General features: G+C 36.9%; 1 protein-coding gene across 1 annotated transcript in view; it reads left to right on the top strand.

The window, feature by feature from the left end:
* Positions 1–24287, top strand: part of PIK3C2G (phosphatidylinositol-4-phosphate 3-kinase catalytic subunit type 2 gamma) — a 293693-nt gene that overhangs the window by 185191 nt on the left and 84215 nt on the right. The window contains exons 19-23 of the mRNA XM_070410626.1: positions 7578–7758; positions 11948–12055; positions 16106–16198; positions 17634–17763; positions 22438–22574. Of these exons, the coding sequence (XP_070266727.1) occupies positions 7578–7758; positions 11948–12055; positions 16106–16198; positions 17634–17763; positions 22438–22574 (649 nt within the window). The remainder of the gene's footprint in view (positions 1–7577; positions 7759–11947; positions 12056–16105; positions 16199–17633; positions 17764–22437; positions 22575–24287) is intronic.

Genomic DNA, 24287 nt, shown 5'->3' with positions numbered 1-24287 from the left:
ATTACTTTCTGGATGTATTCCCTTTTAATGGTTTATACTTAAAGTTGTTATAAAATGGCTTATTGACAAATATACATTGCAAAATAACTATTGATTGTAAATTACATTTCTGCAGGCTTGGCCCATGTAATGCTTTTTAGATGCAAAATTTAACAGGACTTTAGTGCTATATAGCTGAAAGGCCAAATCAATATTCTGAGAATAAACTAGTCAAAGGAAACAGTTATGTTTGCGAGGACTATAAAATGTATTACATTTAGAGAAATATTAAATCAATCACAACTACTGAGAAATAAGAGTTGTAAAGGCTAAAGAAATATAAGCTTTTCACACTATTGAAATCTTAAAATTAATAAATCCGTATCAAGTATTGGATTTCAGCCTTTATGTGTCCCAGGGTTATAAGCAAACCTGAAGTCACATTCTAAAATTTACCTGTGTTTAAAAACAGGCCTACCGAGCCCCTCACAGTGCCCCGCAGTAGCAACAAACACGGGAAATGGGAAGGGAGGTCCTGGTGTGCCCTGGAATCACTCTAGTATTGTGTAGTTCAGCTTTCTTCTGCTCCTGGATGGTGTTATCCCTCTTCACTCACAGGAAATACACATGTAGGTAAAAATTTAGGGCAGCCCTTAAGATGTGGGATATTGTGCTGCTGAGAATTAAAATTAAGACCTATACGGAAGGGAGTTATGCGGCAAGGAGGGCCAGGATGATGTGATTACTCTCTCCTGCCCTGCTGGTAGACTGATGAAATGAGAACTATCTGTACCTTTCCTGTAGCTCTAGCAGGCCACTCACCATGAGACCAGAAGCAGCTTTGCGAATGAGAAATGGAGAAAAACTGTAATTTCTGAGAAAAATCTCTATTTCATGCTAGCAGAGATTTGTAACCATCTTGGATCTCTCTTGGGTCCACCACGATCCCTTTAATTTAGGCAAATACTTTCACGATATCCTAAAACAAATGTGGCTTAGTCACCTGGGTTATAATTCCTTCTCTTCTTGTTTGCTGCCTCTTATACCTAACACTGTCAAAACCTTTAATCAACTAGATTTTATGCATTTACCCTCATTTTAATGTTGTTATTACTTACAGTCTACATGGCATGTACAAAACAGTATCAAATTGAATCATCCCTGGATCTTGCAGACAGTGGGATAAACAGGTCTTTGGCCTTTTGGGATTTACCTCCCAGTTCATAAACTATTACAATGTCTGCGTCTAAAAAGCCCAATTTGTCAACATCAAATCTTTTTTAAAATATATTTTTATTGATTTCAGAGAGGAAGGGAGAAGGAGAGAGAGATAGAAACCTCAAAGATGTTGAGAGAGAATCAATGATCGGCTGCCTCTTGCATGCTCCCTAATGGGGATCAGGCATGCAACTGGGGCATGTGATCTGACCACGGAATTGAACCGCGACTTCCTGGCTTATAGGTCAACACTCAACAGGCTCAACATTAACTCTTATTTGATATTTTTCAGTCCATTGACCTTAACTTTTTTTTTTTAACTTGGTATAAGCAATATTGCCTCTCCAGGTGTCAACATATTTTGAAAAGGATTTTTTTAATGCTCCAAGGGGAGGGGCCAGCTGTGTTTTACAGTCTTATAAACAGAGGCAATGGGTAAAAACCACACCCTGAGGGGTCTACCACTTCCTACTGTGAAAATAACTGACATGGAACGGCGTGACCCTCTATCCAAAACTGTATTGTCAGCTTTCTCTGCAGTTGTTTAAAATTAAAGGACGTGTTAATTTCTCTTGCCAGTAAAAGTGACTGTGCCTCTCATATCATCTTCAAAACTCTATGATTTCAATTCTGCAATGTGTGAAAACAGACTCTTCACAAACTCGGGTAAAAAGCTGAGGAGCTTGAACCAGATCTCAGTAGGGGAGCATGCCATCTCATGGGGATGCAGGGTTTGAAGAGACATATTCTACTAGAAAAATAATCACAAGGGCATACACTGAGTTTTCTTCACTTTTATATTTTTTTAGAACACAGTCACATATTCTTTCTGCAAAACTCCCTGCTTTGTTTGACTTTGAACAAGGAATCAAACTGATTTTTTCCTCCTTGAATGAGCTGCTTGTGAGAGAAGCAAATGCATTTCAAATACAATAAGAATTAAGAGTATTATCAATACTAGTAAGAATTATACAGTTCTGGCAGTTCCTATGATCCTAACTTAAATAAATACATTTTCTTTAATTATTTTAGTAAAAAGTTGACTTCTATGCAGAATAACTTTTCCTTTTAAGCACATATATAGCAGTTGGATGGTGATAGAGTTATATTTATTTATTAGAACAAGTTAAAAATATCTTTGAATATAAGGAACTCAGTATTCAAAGTGAATAAAAATTCTGGCAAGAATTGATATAGAAATACTCTATCAATCATCTCCCTGTCTCACTGACACTCAAGTAAACTGTAAAATTGTATATTACCAGGGTCCTCAAAATACTATGTGAACCTGAGAGGTAGACAATTCTACATACAATGTTTGAAGTTTTACTTGTGCAAGCTTGCATTTGCAGCTTTCCAATTCACACTCAAACAACACTCATTTTCTTAGAGCCTCCAAAAAATAACATGATTCACTTATATTTCTGACAGTTTAAAATTCTCACTAAAGGGGTAGGCAGGCAAGCTTTTGTATCGTCTACTATTATTCTTAAACTAGGGGCCCCGTGCATGAAATTTGTGCACAGGGGGTGGGGGTGAGGAAGGGGTCCCCTCAGCCCAGCCTGCAACCTCTCCAATGGGAGACCCCTTGGGGGGCCTAAACTGGCAGTCAGACATCCCTCTCACAATCCTGGACCGCTGACTCCTAATCACTTACCTGTCTACCTGCCTGGTCACCCCTAACTGCTCCCCCGCCAGCCTAGTTGCCCCTCAGTGCCCCCCTTGCTAGACTAATTGCCCCCAACTGCCCCCCCACCAGCCTGACTGCCCCCAACTGCCCCCCTCTGCTAGCCTGGTTATCCCCAACTGCCCCCCCTGCAGGCCTGGTCTCCCCACACAGCCTGCTTGTTCAGTTGTTTGGTCGTCCCTCACTAACCCCCCTGCTGGCCTGGTCACCCCACACAGCCTGCTTGTTCAGTAGTTTGGTTGTCCCTCACTAACCCCCCTGCCGGCCTGGTCGTAGGCAGCCATCTTGTTGAGGGTGTGAGGGTTAATTTGCATATTACCTCTTTATTATATAGGATTCACAGATGACATGATATTGTACATAGGACACCCTAAAGACTCCAACAAAAAGCTACTAGATTTAATAAGTGAATTTGATATTGTAGCAGAATACAAAATTAACACACAGAAACCCTTGTCATTTTTATATACCAATAATGAATTCTCAGAAAGAGAAGCTAAAAAGACAATCCCATTTACTCTTGCTACAACAACAAAAACATTAAGATACTTAGGAGTAAACTTAACCAAGGAGGTAAAAGTACAGGATGATGAAAAAAGAGGTAGAGAAAGATATAAACAAGTAGAAAAATACACCACGTTCATGGATTGGTAGAATTAACATCATTAAAATGTCCATACTACCCAATGCAATCTATAGATTCAATACAATTCCTATTCAATTACCAATGGCATATTTCACAGATCTAGAACAAATACTCCAAAAATTTATATAGAACCAAAAATGACCCCGAATAGCTGCAGCAATTTGAGAAAGAAGACAAAGTTAGAGGTATCACAATAACAGATATCAAGTTATACTACAAAGCCATTATAATCAAAACAGCCTGGTACTGGCACAAGAACAGGCATATAGATCAATGGAACAGAACAGATCAGATACCCCAGAAATCAACCCAAGCCATTATGTTCAATTAATATTTGACAAAGCAGTGGAGAGCATATATGGAGTCAAGACAGTCTCTTCAATGAATGGTGTTGGGAAAATTAGATACATGCAAAAACAATGAAACCAGGCCACCATCTTACACCATACACAAGAATAAACTCAAAATATATGAAAGACTTAAATATAAGATGTGGAACTATAAAAATCCTAGAAGAAACTATACGCAGCAAAATCTCAGACATCTTTCATAGCAATATGTTTGTGGATACATCTCCAAGGGCAAAGGAAACTAAGGAGAAAATAAACAAATGGGGCTACATCAAAATAAAAAGCTTCTTCACAGCAAAAGAAACCATCTACAACATGAAAAGGGAGCCCACTGTAAGGGAGAACATATTGGACAATGCTTAATCTGATAAAAGGTTATATCCAAGATATATAAGAAATTCATACAACTTAACAAAAGCAAGACAAACAATCCAATTAAAAAATGGGCAAAAGGGATATACACATGGCCATGATACATATGAGAAACTGCTCAAAGTCATTGATCATCAGAGAGATGCAAATTAAAATGTCAATGAGATATCACCTTACACCTGTCAGAATGGCTATCATCAACACATCAACAAATGACAAGTGCTGGTGAGGATGTAGAGAAAAAGGAACCCTGGTGTACTGCTGGTGGGAATGCAGACTGGTGAAGCCATTATAGAAAACAGTTTGGAGTTTCCTCAAAAAATTAAATATGGAACTTCCATTTGACCCAGTGACCCCACTTCTGGGAATTTATCCTAAGAAAACTAAAACACCAATCAGAAAGAGTATATGCACCTCTATGTTCATAGTGGCACAATTTACAATAGCTAAGATCTGGAAACAACCCAAGTGCCTATCAGTAGATAAGTGGATAAAAAAAAAACTGTAGTTCATTTATACCATGGAATACTATGCAGCAGTAAAAAAGAAGGCTATCTTACCCTTTGAGACAGCATGAAGGGGCCTAGAAGGTATTATGCTAAGCAAAATAAGCCAGTCAGAGAAAAGCAAGTCTCACACGATCTCACTCATATGTGGAATCTAGTGAACAAAATAAACTGTTGAAAAACATAGATCCAGAGACATATAAGCATGGAACAGACTGTCAAATCTCAGAGAGAAGGCAGGAGTGAGTGGGTGGATGGGTGGGAAGAGATCAACCAAAGAACTTGTATGCACATATGCATAACCCATGGACACAGACAATAGAGTGGTGAAGGCCTGATTTGGGCTAGAAGGGGTCAATGGGGGTAAACAGGGACATATGTAATTCTTTCAACAATAAAGATTTTTAAAAAACAACAAAAGAAAATACATCTTTAGCCCCTGAATCTTTTCTTTAATGCTTTCCAGTAGTAAATAAGAACTTTTATTCCACTCAAAGTTTATATTTCCTTTGGGAGAGTAAAAAAGATGTTAGAAATTGGATTCATAACAATGACAAGGAAGCAAGACTTACCTAAAATAAATAAATAAATAAATAAATAAATAAACAAACAAACAAATAAACAAATAAACAGATAAATAAATAAAACTATGCAGCCCTGTCTGAGTGGCTCAGTTGGTTGGTGAATAGTCCAGTACATCTAAGGGGATGGGTTTGATTTCTGGTCAGGGCACATACCTAGGCTGCAGGGCACGAATGGGAAGCAACTGATTAAAAATTATCTCACATTGATGTTTCTCTCTCTGTTTCTCTCTCTCTCTCTCCCTCTCTCTCTCTCTCTTTTTCTCTCTCTCTCTCTCTCTCCCTCTCTCTCTCTCTCTCAAAACTAATAAGGGCATGTGCTTGGTTGAGGATTTTAAAAAAAGCATTCTCATTCAATTAATTTTTTCAACACAAATGTTGTTAGTACAGAAAATGCAGAACAAATAAAAGTAATATATTTGTTAGAGTCTCTGTAACATGGGCAGAGGTGCAAAATTAGGAATGCAGAATAAAACTCACCTATGTATGTTTTTACTGCTATGCATTAATCCTTTTTATTTTCAGTATTCCATTCTCACAATAATTTTCTTCTAGTTCCTTGAATGCTGATTATTTTTCAGGGGAGGAGAAGACTAGACTAGTTAAGATGAAAAAAATCAATCAGAGAGAAATTAGTATTTAAAGGAATGAGTCTTTTTTATTCTATTTCTGTGTTTTAGAGCATGATAGAAAGTAAAGTTTAAGCATATTAAAATTAGGTTCAAGGTAATAAAAATTGTCACATGGCAGACAGAGTATTCAAGTATTTGTCACTGCTCTATTATCTAGCAAGGTATTCTTAACTTTTTTTGTGTCCTGTGCCTCCTGAGTCTGGTGTGAGCAGAATACCTGGTAGTGACAGAAGCTGGCTTGGGGATGCTGTGAGATACAGATGAATTAATGTTTTTTCTCTGAATAGTTATACATTGTGCTAAGCCTATTCAAATGCATTGGCTCAGTCTATGGTCTAGAGACAGCTCTATAGAGGAGGAGTTATTGCTTTATTTTACATTTAAAAATAAAATCTCAGCCTTTTTAAATTAAAAGTTACAGTTTTAAAATTCAAATTCATTGTTGAAAGTATTACATGTGTCTCCTTTTTCCCCCCCATTGACCTCTCCCCAGCCACTCCCACCCCACCCCCGACCCCCAGCACATGCTTTCACCCCCCTACTGTCTGTGTCCATTGGTTATGCTTACATGTATGCATAGGAGTCCTTTGGTTGATCTCTTACTCCCCCCTCCCACCCACCCCTGCCTCCCTCTGAGGTTTGACAGTCTGTTCGATATTACTTTTTTTTTCTGATGTTACCTTTAAGTTGTAGGTCTGGGACTTGAATCCAGAAATGCCAGAAAACAAAAACCATGCTCTTGCCTTTATAGTAGCTTCCTCCAAGTAATCAATATGACAGTATGGAGACATTATCTTTTTTTTATTTTTTAAATTCTATTTTATTTAGTGCCATTTTATCTTATTGTTTAAATTTTCATTGAATTTATCGGGGTGACATTGGTTAATAAAATTATGTAGGTCTCAGGTGTACAATTCTATAATACATCATCTGTACACTGCATTGTGTGTGCACCACCCCAAGTCAAAATAAACTAACAAAATAGGAACAGACTCATAGATAGAGAACAGACTGACAGCTGTCAGAGGGGAAGAGGGTTTGGGGACTGGGTGAAAAAGGTGAAGGGATTAAGCAAAGAAAAAAAACCAAACCCTTAGACACAGACAACAGTATGGTAATTCCTAGAGGGAAGGATGGGGTGGAGGGAGATAAAGGAGGGTAAGGGGGTTTTAATGGTAATGGAAGGAGACATTATCTTTTGAAGGAAAGCAGAAAAGGTTGGGGATTGATAGTTAAGTTCAGTATAATACAGTTACTTATAAATATTATTTCTAAAATTATTTATTCATATTTGAATAAGTCAAAAAATATGTTCTTAAGATAACTATTTGTTATAGAATTACGAAGCCTGAAAGAAGAAAAAGTGCATTGTGAATTGAAATGAGAAAATGCAGGTCTCATTCATTCTTCTCTTTTGGAATCTCATTAGCTACCAGGTGGACCTTGATGACTGCCAACAAATAAACAACATTTCTCCCATTCTGGGTTCTTAAACTGCCCAAAGCCAGCAAATACAGATTCGTCTGAAATGCACTTGTTTTTCCTTCTGGAGGTGATTAAAAAATCAACTTTAGATACAAGAATTCTTTTTCTCTCTTTCCTTCAGGCTGCTAAAGGATGCGCAGAATGAAGCTTATTTTAAAAGCTGGTATCAGAAGCTGTTGGCAGCTCTCCAGTTCTGTGCAGGAAAAGCCTTGAGTGATGAGTTTTCCAAGGAGATGAAACTTATCGAAATTCTGGGAGGCACTGGGGGAAAAGTCAAGTCTGCCAGTGAACTTCAAAGACAGGTTTGTTGAGAAATCAATCTTCATGTAGTGAAGTATTTTTTAAATCTTTAGTTCAATTAAGTTTTAATTTCATAGCTTGGAAAACAAATACCTTGACTATACTTAGACATAAGACACAAATCAATTGTTTTTTTTTGTTTGATTGATTTATTGGGTTTTTTTAGTTGTTTTTTTGTTTGTTTGTTTGTTTGAGAGAGAGAGATTCTTGTTTGTGCACTTACTGGATGTCAAATCTTGGTGTATCAGAATGATGTTCTAACCAACTGAGCTACGTGGCCAAGACCTACAAATCAGTTGCTTTAATCAAGTTGTTTTTTTTGTACATGTGATTTTTTTCTTCTTTCATTTTACTATGCTAAAGTTAATGGTAATGTCTATCGCCAGAAAATGGCTTTTTAAATATTTTTATTGATTGATTTTAGAGAGAGAGGAAAGGAGAAAGAGAGAAACATTAGTTTGTTGTTCCACTTATTTATGCATTCATTGATTAATTCTTGTATGTGCTCTGACCAAGGATCAAACCCACAACCTTGGAGTATCAGGATGATGCTCTATCAGCGGTTCTCAACCTGTGGGTCACGACCATTGGAAAACACATATAGCATATCATATATTTACATTACGATTCATAACAGTAGCAAAATTACAGTTATGAAGTAGCAACGAAAATAATTTTATGGTTGGGGGTCACCACAACATGAGGAATTGTATTAAAGGGTCGCGGCATTAGGAAGGTTGAGAACCACTGCTACCCAGCCAGGTCTAGGATGTGGCTTTTTTATCTAAGTGGCCATGTAGCATACAGAGGCCCTGATAAGAAGAGGCCAACTTAAAGGCAGTTTGTCTCTCTCTTCTGACTGGCTTATTTCGTTTAACATAATCTCCAGGTCATATATCACATGACCTCGCTTATATGTGGAATCTAATAAACACAATAAACTGATGAATAAAATAGAACCAGAGGCATGGAAACATGGAACAGACTGACAAATCTCAGAGGGAAGTGGGTGGGGGTAGGAAGAGATTACCGAGGAATTTATATGCATACTAGAGGCCTGGTGCGTGAAAGTTGTGCATGGGTAGGGTGCTAGGCCTGGCCCACAATCAGGGCCCATCAGGTTCCCCACCTTCTCCTTCCCTGCCTCCTTCTTCTCTCACTCCCTCAGCGCCCCGCTGCTGCCACTGGTCACCCACCATGTTCTGTGCTGCCCCCTGGTGGTCAGCACATGTCATAGCGAGCAATCAAACTCCTGGTCTCCCAATGGAACTCCCGAGGGGACAATTTGCATATTATCCTTTTATTATATAGGAGGATATGCATTGCCCATGAACACAGACAATAGGGTGGTGAAGGCCTGGGGCGGGGTGGAAACCAGGTGGTGGGGGTCAAGGGGAAAAAAGGGAGGACATCTGTAATACTCTCAACAATAAAAATTTAAATAAATAAATAAATAAAGGCAGTTTAACTAAAAAAAGACCAAATGAAGCAACTTCCTTAAAATGGCAACACAACTTGGACTTGTGGGAAATTACATGAGGGGACTTTTTAGGGTACCTTTGTCTAAGGCAGCAGTTCTCAACCTGTGGGTCGCGACCCCTTTGGCGGTCGAACGACCCTTTCACAGGGGTCGCCTATGACCATCCTGCATATCAGATATTTACATCACAATTCATAACAGTAGCAACATTACAGTTATTGAGTAGCAATGAAAATAATTTTATGGTTGGGTCACAACATGAGGAACTGTATTTAAAGGGCCAGAAGGTTGAGAACCACTGGTAAGGTATTAAATCTAGGTCTAGATCTTTCTAAAATTGCACCAATCGAGGTCACATTTTTAAAGACTTTTACCAAAATAAATACAATTATTTAAATGAGAAATCAATAGTGGTGTGGAATGTAATACTTTACAGTAAGATCCATGATAGTCAAAATATTGTGCCTCTTTTAAGACTGATTATAATAATGGACTTGGCTATTCTTTTTCTTAATCTAATGGAAAAACACTTGCTCTTTTTAATTATCTGCATCACTAGTTCCCTTCAGTGACATAGACCATTAAGTAGGTTCTCCTAGGTTCAACATTCTAGATGCAGGGAGATAGTAATTGTAATGAGAACATCATTCAATAAAATTTAAGTAATGAAATTCATTGTAATAAGAACATCATTCAATAAAAATTAAGTACTTACTACAGAATAGGAGTTAAGGATAGAAAGATGAAATAAACACAAATCTTGTCCTCAAGGAAGATCATAATTTCTCTCTACCCCTGGTTTAAAATCAACAAGAGTTTTCAACAAAATGATATGAAAATAATAATAGCTACAATGTCCCAGAATTTTTTCCCCAGACCGAGGTTTTTGTGTTGATTTTTCGTGTGTGTTGTTTGTTTGTTTGTTTTTTGCTGGAATTCACTAATTTGGTAGAAATAACAGAAACTTTGAAACTTTACCTACCTAGGAGATAATAGAAAATAAAAAGCATGCACATGGAATTTATTTTTAAATGAGAGACCTATAAATTTTGCTTACACAGAAGAGCCTTAAGGCACATAATATGATGGGCAATGAAAAAAAATGATTCATCCATATTACTGCAGATTCATTAATTATTTTCTAGAGACAGACAAAAAGTGGAAAGAAGTAAAATAAATTGTTATTAAATTTTATAAAATTTGTATGTAGGTTTGGTCATTATTATATTTTTAAATCCCTCACAAACTTAAGATGCACACTATAGTTGAATAATTCCGGTGTCTTTTTTTGACCATTTGCATCATGTTCTAGAGTGATATTGGCATTATTCTCTCAAATAAATGTATTTATTTCCTCTTGTCTGGTTGATTTTGTGATAACACCTTTTCCCATGAAAATAGGAAAAGAAAAAGAAAGGTGGGAGAAACATTTATAATTTTTCACAATTTAAGTTACTATTTGTTAGTATTTTATTTATTTATCTTCATCCGAGGAAATTTTTTCATTGATTTTTAGAGAGTGTGGAAGGGAGAGGGAGAGACAGAGAGAAACATCATGTGAGAGAAACACATTGATTGGTTGCCTCCTACACGCACCCTGACCAGAGCCAGGGAACCTGCAACCAAGGTATGTGGCCTTGACTGTAATAAACCTGGGACCCTTCAGCTAGGGCTGTTTGTTAGTTTTTTAAAAGCACTCATTAAACCTAACTATATGGTATGCCAATACTTTAATTAAATGAAGAGAGAAGAGATTTCCTTCCATGATATTCTTCCGGCAAATCTAGGCATAGATAAGACAACGGATGACAGACAGAAAGAGTGCTATGGTGGAATTTTGCCTCATTTCTCCACCTTGCTCGTCTGGATTCTGGGAGTAGTAGATTCTATTATTTGCCAATGAGCCAGGAGAAAGAGCTAAGAAACTCTTGAAAGTTAATTCAGAGTAATTAATATGATATCCTCATTTTTAGAATTGTGCTTAAAAAGTTTTCAAAAGTAGCCTAAAAGGACCTTTCTTAATTTTGAATTATTATTATTATTTTGTTTTAAATAATTGTTATTTCTCCCCTCTTTTGGTCAAGGGATACCCAATTCTAAAAGTGTGGTTTGTGGTGTCAGTTCCTCCACAGGTACTATGGAAGAGCACTGTGCAGGGGGTAAAACAAGTACCTGAAATATACTCATTGCCATTTAGTAAAGTAGACATATTGCTGTTTCTGATAATTATCAATTGTCGGCAATTATAATTTTTTGTCATTATTGCTGGTAATATATGTGAACTTATTCTTAAGATGTACTCTTATTATTAAGTGTAAATCTTGAGAGATGCAAACTAAGATTTTAGAAAATTGTCAGAAAGGAATTATATGAATAATTACTTAAAGCTGGGACTGGAAATTAGTGGGCCACAGGTCAAGTCCAATCCATTGTGTTTTGTTTGAACAGAATAGTACTTCATTTTGGTTTTGCTTTTAATTGAATGTAAAGTCCTTTAAATGGGACATGCACTCATTAATTCCCCACTCACTATTGTCTTTAGCCTGCTGCTTTCTCAAATGTGGCTACATCACCTACCTGACCCTAAAGAATCCAACTGTGCAACCTCTGAATTAAACAGTTTATTTAATCAATACAAGAAAATTCTAACTTGAAGAAAAAGTCACGTTCTTTACAGTTTCTAAACTGCTTTTCCTTATGATTTTTCACAGGATGTACTGAAGAAAGAGATTGGCAGACTAGAAGAATTCTTTCAGTCTATACATACCTGTCACCTTCCTCTGAACCCTGCTGTCTGTATAAAGGGGATTGATCACAAGGTAAGTTGAGTATTTTTTGTTCTGTATTGTTTAGTTCACTGTGTGTTTTTGAAATGGCAAATATAATGTATAAAATCTTATTGCAGTTATTTTTCCTCAGTGTGTAAATAAAGATATTTCTCATGGAATTGATTTCTCAGTGTATTCAAAATTGTTCATTTGGTGACTCCACACAGGCCGAGTTTAATTTCATGCTTATTTAGATTACGTGCATACCCATGTCTAGTACACTAATATATCATTAGCTATAACATCTCCATGTTGATTCAATTTAAAATTCATTGGTGCTCATGAGTCAGTGTGCCATATAATGTATTTTGTGATTTTACCAATGCCTGGAAAGTCCTTCTTGGTGTTGTCACACTCACAAACCCCATCTCTTCCCAAACCTCTGCCAGCCACCCTTCTCTCACTTGGAGTCATCCTTTCTCCTCTGTTCTCTAAGAGTTTTATTATTCTCCTTCTCAAAAGTCCAAGAGTAGAAGACACTAATAGAGAGGAGGATTGATAAGTGAGATTTAGAAGTGAAGTAGTCAAACCATCATGCATGAACAATAAATGTTACTTAAGTTATAAGATCAAGAAAACATATCCAATAAGTAGGGGGGAAATTAGATCATTATTAGTATAAATATAAAAAGGTTGCTAAAAGCTTGATACTCTCACCTTTATAACTTTGCTGTTACAAAGACACCCTGCAAACTTTCCTAATATGCTTCATAAACATATTTTAAAAAATAACAAAATTACACATCAATTCCATAAATTGAGATATGTATGTCTAATCGAACTAAAATCTAAATCATCGCCAATTTTTAAAAAATTGTGTAACTTTTTATTTTTTGTTTCGTTTTTCCCTTTATTTTTATTGTTGACACTATTACATATGTCTCCATTTCCCCCCTTCCTTTCCTTCCCTCTCAATTGTGTAACTTTTTAATCATTAACAGTGAATCTGATTAATTCTGAGAAAATGGAAACTCAGCATTTCAAAGACATCATATGTTACATTCAAAAGAACAATATGGATCACTGATTTCTGACGTTGGTGTTTTGTTATGCTTTCATTGTTTGTTGTTATTAAGGAATAGACAATTTTTTATTTAAAATTACATATGAGTTTGGGCTTATGCATTTGGGAATGTGGGGTGCTAGCTCTAATAGGTGGCTGCTGTGAGTATCCAGGTCAGCTGGCCCAACCTGGGGTCACCAGCCCCGGAGTCACCACACCTAGTGCTGTGATTAGTACCACACTCCCCTGCAGCAACCTGCAACCATCACTACTTTCCCTGAGACTGGGAAGTGGCCCAAGTAGAGCAATTCCTTTGTCTCATTTTTTCTGACCAGCTGTGACTTGTTTAAGCTGCTGCACCTGTGCATTCAGCAGTGACTAGGACAAATGTGCCAGGTGATGCTATCACCTACAGAGAATTTTAGTCTGTCCTTTGGTCTTGCTGAATAATAAGAGGGTCTGAAGGGACATACGTCACATCCAGAGGTACAATAAATGTGGCAAAGTTAATAATCAGAGCCCACATCTGGTCGGCTATCAGAGGATCCATACTGGAAAGAGTCTCTATGAGTATGGTAAGACCTTCAAACGACCTGTCAGACAGTGGTTCATCTGAGAATCCACTGATACAGCAAGCTGTATGAATACAGAGCGTGTCATCCCTGTTCCCATCTCATTAAATATCAGAGACTCTATGCTTCCGAGAAGCCTCATAAACATGATGAATGTGTAAAAGCCTTCATTTCGAGCCCCCTACCATTGACTATCAGGAACTCATACTGGAGAACAACCTTCTGAATGTAATGAGTGCAGGAGGCCTCTATTCAAAGTAAAAGCCTTTTCCAACCTCAGGCACTTCTCAAGTGAGAAACTTTGCAGTTGAACTGAGTGGTGGGGAAAGCTTTCTATTCCAACGAAAACCTTACCAACCATTACAGAATCCACACTTGGAAGAAGCTTATGATTTTAATGAACATAGTAAGGCCTTCAGTGAGAATAAATATCTTATTTGGCATCAGAGCCTCCACACTGGGGAACAAGCACATAAATGTAGGCAGTGTAGGAAAGCCTTCAATCAGAACTCTCAACTTGTCGACTATGAGCAAATTCATAGCAGAGAGAAAAAAAAACAAATGCAGTCTGGCAAGGCATCCAATCTGAGTAGATGTCTCATTTTACGCCACAGACCTCACACAAGCACAAAGCCTTGCCTTCAGCCTCCCTTTGCTCTTTGTCTCTCTTCCATGGACTTGGGATGCCCAAGAATTGAATGTGTGGTATTTGAAATCCATTGATCTAGACTCATTTCTGGCCTAGCATAGGCTTTCCTAATTCAATACCATGACAGAAGGTCATATGTTTCCTGATTGACTTATTTTTGCAGCAAGAATTCATTACCTACCAAACAGCAACCCCACCTCCATTACTGTAAAATCAAGCTGATTTAGCAAGCAAGGGTTTCTGTTTGCTCTAGGATTAGGTGAGATTTATGTTGATAGGTTAAGAAATAGATCCTTTCCTCTCAGCTCCTACCGATCTCAGATTTCTCAGAAATAATGATATTCAAAACAGATCCTTCAGCATGTATTTTCTAAAATTTTTAAAAATATATTTGTATTGATTTCAGAGAAAAGGGGACAGGGGGAGAGAGATAGAAACACCAATGATGAGAGAGAATCATTGATTGGATGCCTCCTGCACACCCCCCACTGGGGATAAAGCCTGCAAACCAAGCATGTGCCCTGATGGGGAATTGAACTGTGACCTCCTGGTTCATGGGTTGATGCCCAATCACTGAGCTACGCTGGCTGGTCCCTTCAGCATGTATTGATGTCATATTTTAACTGAGTTGATAAATTGAACATATCAAGTTATTTTCCTTTCTTTTGTATTGATTGTACTCTTCACTGTGAACATGAACTCTCTAATAGCCTAAACACATACCGCCTTTTAACACTCAAACAACTGTGAGAATATACAAGGAGAATAAGCAATAAGGAAAGCATAATGGAAAGTAGTCAATATAGTAAAGTTGAATATAGAAATGCAATATGCAATTGAAGGAAATGAAAAAAGAAAATATATGTTGTACTCTTATTTGTAATTGTAAGAAAATATCTATCTATATATATAAAAGCCTAAGCGACAGAACGACCGGTCAACTGGTTGCTATGATGCACACTGACCACCAGGCGGCAGACACTCAATGCAGGAGCTGCCCCCTGGTGGTCAGTGCGTTTCCACAGCCAACTTCCCACAGCAGCCAATCCTGGCCCTGATGGCCCTGATGGCCCCTCCCCCCAGCAAACCTCCCAGGGCCTGATCTGCCCTGATCACCAGCCAGACTAAGAGACCCCACCCATGCACAAATTCATGCACCAGGCCTCTAGTTCATTAATAAAAAAAGAAAAAGGATGCATTAATTTGTTTTAACTACATAATTAGTGTCAGGCACAGTAAAAGGTATTTTATATCCATTAGCTCATATATCTATTGTAAATATGGTGAGGTAGGCATTGTTATCACCATTTTATAATGGGATACAAACATTTTAGTAACTTGCCCAAAGTCTTATAACTAATAAATCATAGAGTCCAAATTTGAACTCTATAGCTCTATATTCATTTTCTTAATATGCTGCAGAGCAGATACAGTTAAAAGGAAATAAATTTTTTTAAATAGCAATTTTATTTTATTTTTTATATTAACCAAATAGCATAAACACAATACCTATATACTACACTACTTCTTTTATTTAAATCCCCAACATAACACCACTGTTCAGATAGAAAAAAATGTAGTTGAAGATTTATGACCTGCCAAAAAGCTGGCTTTTCATTTTCCAAGTAAGGCTTTGGTTGGTAAAACTAAAGTTGCTTGTATTTTTTAAAAAATAAATAAGTTTCTTTGTTCCAAAGTGTAAAAATTATTCATATGTGTTCTATTTGTTCAAATAAATTCTGCAAGGTGCCATGATTTCCAGGAATGTTTTCTTTTTGCTTTATTTTGGTAACGGTTTTTCTCTTCTCCTCTTGTAGGCATGTTCATATTTCACATCTAATGCTTTACCATTGAAGATTACTTTCATCAATGCTAATCCAATGGGCAAAAATATCAGCATCATTTTTAAGGTACAGTAACTCCTAAAGCATCAAATTGATTACATTGGTAGAAATATTGATTTATTGCTCACAAGAAAATTACTGGTGCTATTTTCTGCTGGCAACAACACAAAAGATTCCAGTTATTTTTGATTTTGCATTTTTTACAGAATTATAGTACATGCCAAACTATGATTGGCACTAAATCAAACATTACTGGCTTAAAGTCAGTGAACCTTCAGTGCAAAATTTAAGAAAATATGTTTCAATAAGCAAAATTATACAATCACTTTTGAGTAGCACGGAAACTGGAATGTGTGGTGAGCCCCGAGGACGAGAGCTTTCTTTTGGCATAAATACTAAATTAGAATCAAAATTACCTGTAACTCAAATAATATAAATTAATTTAACATAAAATTATTATCTGCAAGCATTTGCTGATTTTAGTAATTTGGGCTGGTTTTTGTTTCTTTTGAAATAAAACATAAATATGGGCCACAGCAGTCTTTCTCATGAATCCCAGGGGAAAACAGAGTCAATGGTTATAAACAAGTAGGAAAAAGGGACTAAAGAAGAAACTAAAGAATTCGCCAGTCATCCAGCTAGTTTAATCAATTATCCCGCCAAACCAGACAACAAGGTCTTCGAGTGATATTTTTGGTGGATTCTGACTATTTTTAAGGATAATAAGACATCCAGTTTTTTCCTTTGAACTGTGTAACCTCAAGCAATAATGGTTCAATGACACTGCATATTTGCTGAAGAAAAAAAACAACCTGGAATCTCATCTTGGCATAACTTTCTGCATGTAATTTAGAAAGCATTTTCAAAATAAAAATTCTTAATGGTTTAAAGGCATAGAACTATTGTTTCCCTTTGGACATATTTCATTTCTTTCACCAATGCTAGAAAATCTCCCCTTTATCATATCTAATTGTTATCAGAGACCATTTACTCTGAAAACTTGTCAACTGCCCTCATAAGAGAAGCCAGTGACTCAGAGTCTGATGAATCATATGTGTATGTTTATCCTCATAGTTGAGAAGCTCTTGGTATTCTGTTTATCAGTGCATAGATTTATGACATACCAAATAATGTTTCAATTAACTCTCTCCTGGCTGAGTCTGAAATTTGGATAAACATTTATTCAGCCTTTCTTCACTACACGTTGAGTCTAAGACATTGCACATGGATAATAAATTGAAAGATTATCAGAGAACAACATTCCAAGCAGCTTCTACTAGTAATTTGATGGCTGAAGCTTCTGTAATCACTTAAAGGAACATTCTCATTCTCTTTGATCTTCCATCAGAAACACAAGGTACTGGGAGAGCTAATGAAATAATTGAAATCACTCTAAATTGGCTAAAAATGTATTCAAAAGAAGAAATGACATGTATTATATCTGAAAGCTTTTAATGGCAGTCATAGAGAAACCCAGAGTCTATCATTTTGTTTTGAACAGGCTGGAGATGATCTTCGCCAGGATATGCTTGTTCTGCAGATTGTCCAAATGATGGACAATATTTGGCTGCAGGAGGGCCTGGATATGCAAATGATCATTTATAGATGTCTATCCACAGGAAAAGGCCAAGGTCAGTATAGACTAGATAATGAGAAGACTTACATCATTTCTGTCATGCATTTACTGGTAAAATGCCACCAAACTTTCCACAGTGCTCACTTTAGGCTATAAATTTTAAAATCCAAAGAACTATACATTCTCGTTCTTCTTTTTAAACAAGAATTATTTTCAAAAATTATAAGCCAAAATAATTTACGTAAAGCATAATGTCTTTTTAGATATTAATGAGAAGCTTGACAACCCAAATGTTAATGGTGATCTTCTTTTGTGTGTCTTTAAGATTAGTTCATTAATAGCTAACTCCTATCTTTTCTCTTTTTCCAAGATAATAGAAAAGCCTATTAATTCAAAAATAATAAAATTGTCACCTATTGATGCAAAATTTTAAAAGTTGCAAATGCTTAAAGGAGTTCTAAAAATTCTAAATACATTGTAAACCTGCACTTAATTTCTAAAAGACTTTAAAGTAAAATTTAAATATCAACAGTCAAAGGTGACCATACATGCAAACTTTTAACATACTTCAGCATTTCTTTTCCTTTATAAAACCTAAGCCATTATTGTGGAAATAGAGCTACATTTATACATATTACCAATGAAAATAATGTTAGCAGTCCACTCAAATTATTACCAAAACATAAGAGATAAAAGTTGCATTTAATTACAATCATGCTGAAATATATATATATATATATATATATATATATGTATATGTATATGATATCTTTTTGACAAGTGGTCATTGCCATTTAGAATTTCATTAAAATAATTGGTATGAGTTATAGCAGATACCTCTGCATGAGCAAAAGTATAAAAATATCATAGAACTAGAAAAGGGACCTAGAACCATGTAGTCATTTTTTTTTATTCAAGCAGAGATATAATTTAAACCCATCATCACAAAAGAAGACCTTTCACTGCCTGCCTCTCCAGTTCCTGACATCCCACCACTAGTCTCAGTACCCCAAATAATTATGATTTGAGATTTTAGAGCCAGGTATGGAAGTACCTTCTAGTTAGCTTAACTTGAAACTTGAATTACAGTATGACTCTATTGTCATACTACCCAATAGGGCTATTGTTTCCATGCCAACTGTCCCACCCCTGGACCCTTTCTCAAGCTCTAGTTCCTAAAAGAGTCTTTTTATCATTGCTACTCTGATATCCTTTTATTCTTTGAGTTTTACTCTCCCTTTTCTCATTGACCTAATTCTTTCATAGCCTAATATGTTGAAAGTGTAAGAATAAAACTAGATGAGCCAAGCTGAGCTTTATGATGTCACATGGATCACCTTTTCTTCAGAAATTGAATACATCACTGACTTCTATGGAATTCTTCAGTTCGATCTACTCATTTCTCAGTTTATAATCATAGAATGTAATAGAGGCTAAATCTTTTGAAGTTAATAAAATGATTCTGGAAAAAATAACTGTAGACTTGCCCAAAGTTGCAGATGTCATAAATCAAACAAGTCATTCTTCCCCCATCTAACAGCAATCTTCTATAGTTGTAAAATTTCAAACAGTATTATGCTAGCAAATTATTTCTTCAAGAAAAATAGAGATCATTAAAGCAAATGTCATTTTTTAGGTTGTATTTTTAATCATGTTCCAAGGCTTAATAAATATCTACTGTTCTCAAGGAATGTCACAGAGTAAGGTAGAGAATACTAAAATGATATAAACAGAATTGTAGCCCTTAAGGAGAATATACTCCAGGCCAGAAGCTTACAAGATTTTAGCAACATTATTGTTGATTATAATTCTCATGACTAATACTATATAATAAAAGCCTAATATGCTAAGTGTCTGGTCGACCAGTCAGCCGTTCAACCAATCAAATCATAGTATGCTAATGATATGCTAAGGCCGTTCAACTGCTCACTATGACGTACACTGACCACCAGGGGGCAGACGCACTGACCGGTAGGCAAGCTTGCTGCTGGGGTTCGGCCGATCGGGACTGAGTGAGATGAGCCAGACATGCCCTGGAGCCCTCCAGCGTTCCCTCTCTGGCTGGCCAACCTCCCGCATCCTTCCCAGGCCCCAATTGTGCACCAGTGGGGTCCCTCGACCTGGCCTACACCTTCTTGCAATCCGGGATCCCTCAGAGGATGTTGGATAGCCAGTTTCAGCCCAACCCCACAGGCCAGGCCAAGAGACCCCACTGGTGCACGAATTTGTGCACCGGGCCTCTAGTTTGTATATAATCTCCTAATAGCTTTGGAAGAGACTATCAAAGCAAATAAAAATTCTTTATAATTTATGTTAATTCTGGCTCTACAAATTTCATTGGCATAAAAATGCCTTAGGGGAATTGGAGTAGCAAATATAACAAAGCTCCAACCAGGGTTTTAAGTCAGGCTCACCACTTGGGGTGAGGGAAGAGGTACTCAAGTTTTGGTGATTGAAAAGCTGCTCTAATGTTTCTTACGCACCCCTTTTTGAGAGCCACTGCCTTTTATGATACCACCTTGAAAAGTTTTGTTCTTAAGAACCTTGCTACTTAAAGTATGACCCATGGACCAGCAGCATTGACATCACCTGGGGACTTGTTAGAAATGCAGAATCTCAGGCTCCACCCCTTTCTACTGAATCAGAACTTACATTTTTGCAAGATCCCCGAGTGATATATATGTGCATTAAAATTCGAGCAATGCTGCATTAAAGGACTGTAAGAATGGAACCATGCATATTACTCAATTTGCACAGAATTATGTTAAAAGTATTTAAAAGGTATATGATATGTACTAACTTAAAATGTGTAAAATGTAATTTATGGTTTTAATTAATAGGCAGAATTTAGCCATCATGATTGTTATAAATTTGGTACAAGGTTTTCTGAATAGTTAGCAAAGCAAGGCTTATGATAAATGACTGGGGATTTAGCAAAGATTAACTCCCTGAAGACAAATGTGGCCTGAAAAGTAACTGATATTGCTACAGCCCATATCCAAAGGGTGCAATGATCTAAGACCTAATTTCGGGCATGATCAGATGTGAGGCTGCAACCAAACACTTGGGAACCAGGTAGAGGTAACTTTCCTTTAGGAAGTGTTACATGGAGGAATTGGGAAAATTAGGAGGGAAATTTTCAGGATGAGAAAGAGAAATCGCCTCTTTCCAGAGTAATTTTGTCACTACTAAATGTAATGCTTTATATTTGCTATCTCACTTACTGTAAATACACATGAGAAAACCTACACACGAGCCAATTACTGTTGAAGGAGGAAATGGAGGTGTTATATTAAGAATGTGCCCAGGATCCAGGATTTATCTCTGGGGTGTTGTTTCTCTTTATTTTTATTTATTTATTTATTTTTGGCATATAGGTTTCATAGGTTATATTTGCAACATTCAATTCCCACTCCCCATGTTTAAGTTTCTTCCTAATCCTGCAATGTAGATGCCTAATGGTCACAGCTGGGCTATTGGACATTAAGAGAGATTAAGGCTGCAAGCAGCAGCTACTGGCCAAAACCAGCCCAGGGAAGTGTTTCATTTACCAGCACTGTGATCTACTTGTTTGTTGTTGTTTAATTGAATTTTTTTAAGGTAGACCATGAAACAGTCAATTTTAAAAACTCTACCATCTCTCTTCTCATATAATTACATTTGTGTCCCTGGTCCCTTTGGGAGTTTGGGTTTGCAACTCTTGCAATTGTCAAGATGGTATAAGTCATTCTGTACTTTAATTTCTTTCCATGACTTTATTTACAGAGCTGTACATTGCAGGTTGTTCTGGGGACATTAGTCCCAGGAAAGTCTTAAATACTGGGTTTAAACTGCTATTCTGAACAGAATGAAAATCAGTGGGTTTGAAAATATATGCATTTCAATAACCTTATGAAAACAATGAAAAAGAAGCCTTGATGGATATATATGGCCAATGGAGCAAAGGTCTATTGAAGTTAAATCCGTATATGCTCCCTTTTAAAAAATGATTATCACCCAGCCAGCATGACTCAGTGGTTGAGCATCAACCCGTGAGCCAGTAGGTCACGGTTGCAGCCTGATCCCCAATAGGGGGCGTGCAGGAAGCAGCCGATCAATGATTCTCTCTCATCGTTGATGTTTCTGTCTCTCTTTTCTTCTCCCTTCCTCTCTGAAATCAATAAAAATATATTTTTAAAAAATGATTATCATATTTTCTCTTTCATGCTGACTGAGAAGGAAGGGCAGGTGACTCTTGACCTGCTTACTGCAGAGTTATTGTGCTCACACCTAGAAAATGACCATTTAATAATGAAGCTTTTATGAACCTGAACATTGATTTTTATAATATATTTCAAGTATTTGTTATGGAGATTGCAAATTGTTTGCTTACCAAACTTGTTACACAAGTTTGAACGTCCTCCCTTAAATTGTAAATGACAATACAAGCCATATATTAATGAACCTACAACTCGATTGAGCCATCTAAATTGGCTCTCTATTGTCATTTTAGAAAAAACATTAAAGCTCTTTCTGACACGTCTGATCCAAACACAGCAAGTAGCCTGATTGTTCACCAGGATTTAGGAAAAATTAGGGAGGAGGCCATCTAGAGAAGGCTCCTTCAGGAAAGATCTGGAAAGGAAAAGGGTTCTCTAAGTCGTGCTAGTAACTCTTGCTACCTAGATGAAGATGTATTTCCTACGCATCCCTCATCATGAGAGGAAAGAATTATTTTTTTCTCACGCAGGATTGGTGCAGATGGTGCCCGATGCTGTGACCCTAGCAAAGATCCACCGCCACGCTGGACTGATGGGACCGCTGAAGGAAAACACCATCAAGAAGTGGTTCAGTCAGCACAACCCCTTAAAGGCAGATTATGAAAAGGTTTGTCCAGCTGGAGCTAATTTTACATAATGCGCTTGAATACGAATATGCTCTGGTTCATTAGAAATTCTGATTTATGAAAAAGTAACTCCGAGTTCTAATGCACTCAGTAATCAGCCTAGTAACAATGACCCAGTTTAAATGATAAATTAACCAGATAAAAATTTCTGTTTTGTTTTTTTTCTGGGTCAAATTCCAGGCTATTAATATAGACTCTCTTTGCTCAATTGCCTCCCTTATCTCACCTAAAATGATGCTCCTTCAACTACGCCCTTCAAGTTACCTCTGCCAATTTATACACAATCTCCCATTTCTAGAAATTTCCCTCCTTCCTTTGCAATACATTTCCTTTGCCAAGCTCTACTTTTTCATGCCTTATTCTTTCAATGTTTGCAAAATGCATAATAGAGTTTTAATTTTTTTTTTTATATCTCAGTACTTGACAAAACATACTGTTTTATTGACTGCAAACATTTCCCCCCACTTTACTTCCTCTTGGCATCTGGCCAGCAGTGTACAGTTATGTGGGTTCTATACCAGGGCTCCAGGTTAAGGGGAGGGTTGCTTAGAGCCCAGCCTCATTCTGCCTACCAAGACAGGAACTAGTACATCTGGGTCCACCCAGAGGCAGAGGCACTTTTATGCTAATTCACACAAAGACACGATATGAGCCGGCATTAAACTTGCTCAGACTGTTCTGAGCACTGAAGTCTCCTCACTCTAGGAAACCCTTCAGTCCTTGCAAACCATGGTGACTGTTGGGAGGCCAAATAACAGAATTAGAAGTTATCTTGAAATCTATTTTTAGTTATTCCCCACATTGTAATTTGAGTTTTACACAAATCTCCATTTTACTGTTTTAGGTGATTCCACATACATTTGCTCTTCACAGCCATGATGTGAAGAACATACTTTATCTTCAATTTATAAGTGAAGGCATCTAGACAGACAGATTACGTGGCTTGCCCAGACACCTAGGGTACCTGAATGAAGGTGTCCCAGCATGTAGTCCAGTGACATAGACTGCCTGTCCAGCAAGTCAGCCACACCATTCGAGGAGACTCATAACTGTAGCCCAACCAATCACGCATGGTTACATCAAGGGTACTCATGTTTCAATCATTGATGAAAATGATGCACAACCAGGATACCACGTTGAAAACATAGAGTAATTTTGGCAAGATACCTCTGTTCATTAAAGAAGCATAAGCCACAATTGACTTAACAGTAATCTGTTTCTACCGACACAAGCATTCATTCATATATACTGTACCAAGACACTTTTAGACATCGACTAGATGATCCATTTGCATAAACAACTATAAACATAAAATATTACAGATATTTCAACATAGCTTTTTCTGTGTTAAAAATTCAAATATTAAACAGCTGATATTTTACATTTCTCTGGGATAGGCAATATTAAGTCATATTGTTTCTTCTTTTACCTTGAAAAAAATCACTCAGTAATGTATTTTTTAGACATCAAAAAAAATCACACCAAGAATCCTCTCTAGAAATTCTGAAATTTAGCTCCAGATGAATGAAAGAGATATTTTCCTCATTTCAATGAAAATATATATCTATTAGGCTAAAGAAGATATCACTTCATGTTCTTCTGTCACATATCAAGAACTAGTTATTTAATTATACCTTTCTCTCAGCTGAAATCTAGAAGTGGTTCTTGATTATGTAATTTTGCTTTCATCATAC

Source organism: Myotis yumanensis, unplaced genomic scaffold, assembly GCF_028538775.1.
Source record: "Myotis yumanensis isolate MYYU_CA2020_CCGP unplaced genomic scaffold, mMyoYum1.0.hap1 SCAF_3, whole genome shotgun sequence".
Lineage (NCBI taxonomy): Eukaryota > Metazoa > Chordata > Mammalia > Chiroptera > Vespertilionidae > Myotis > Myotis yumanensis.
Note: the sequence above shows the minus strand (reverse complement) of the source record. Positions and strands in the feature narration are given on the sequence as shown.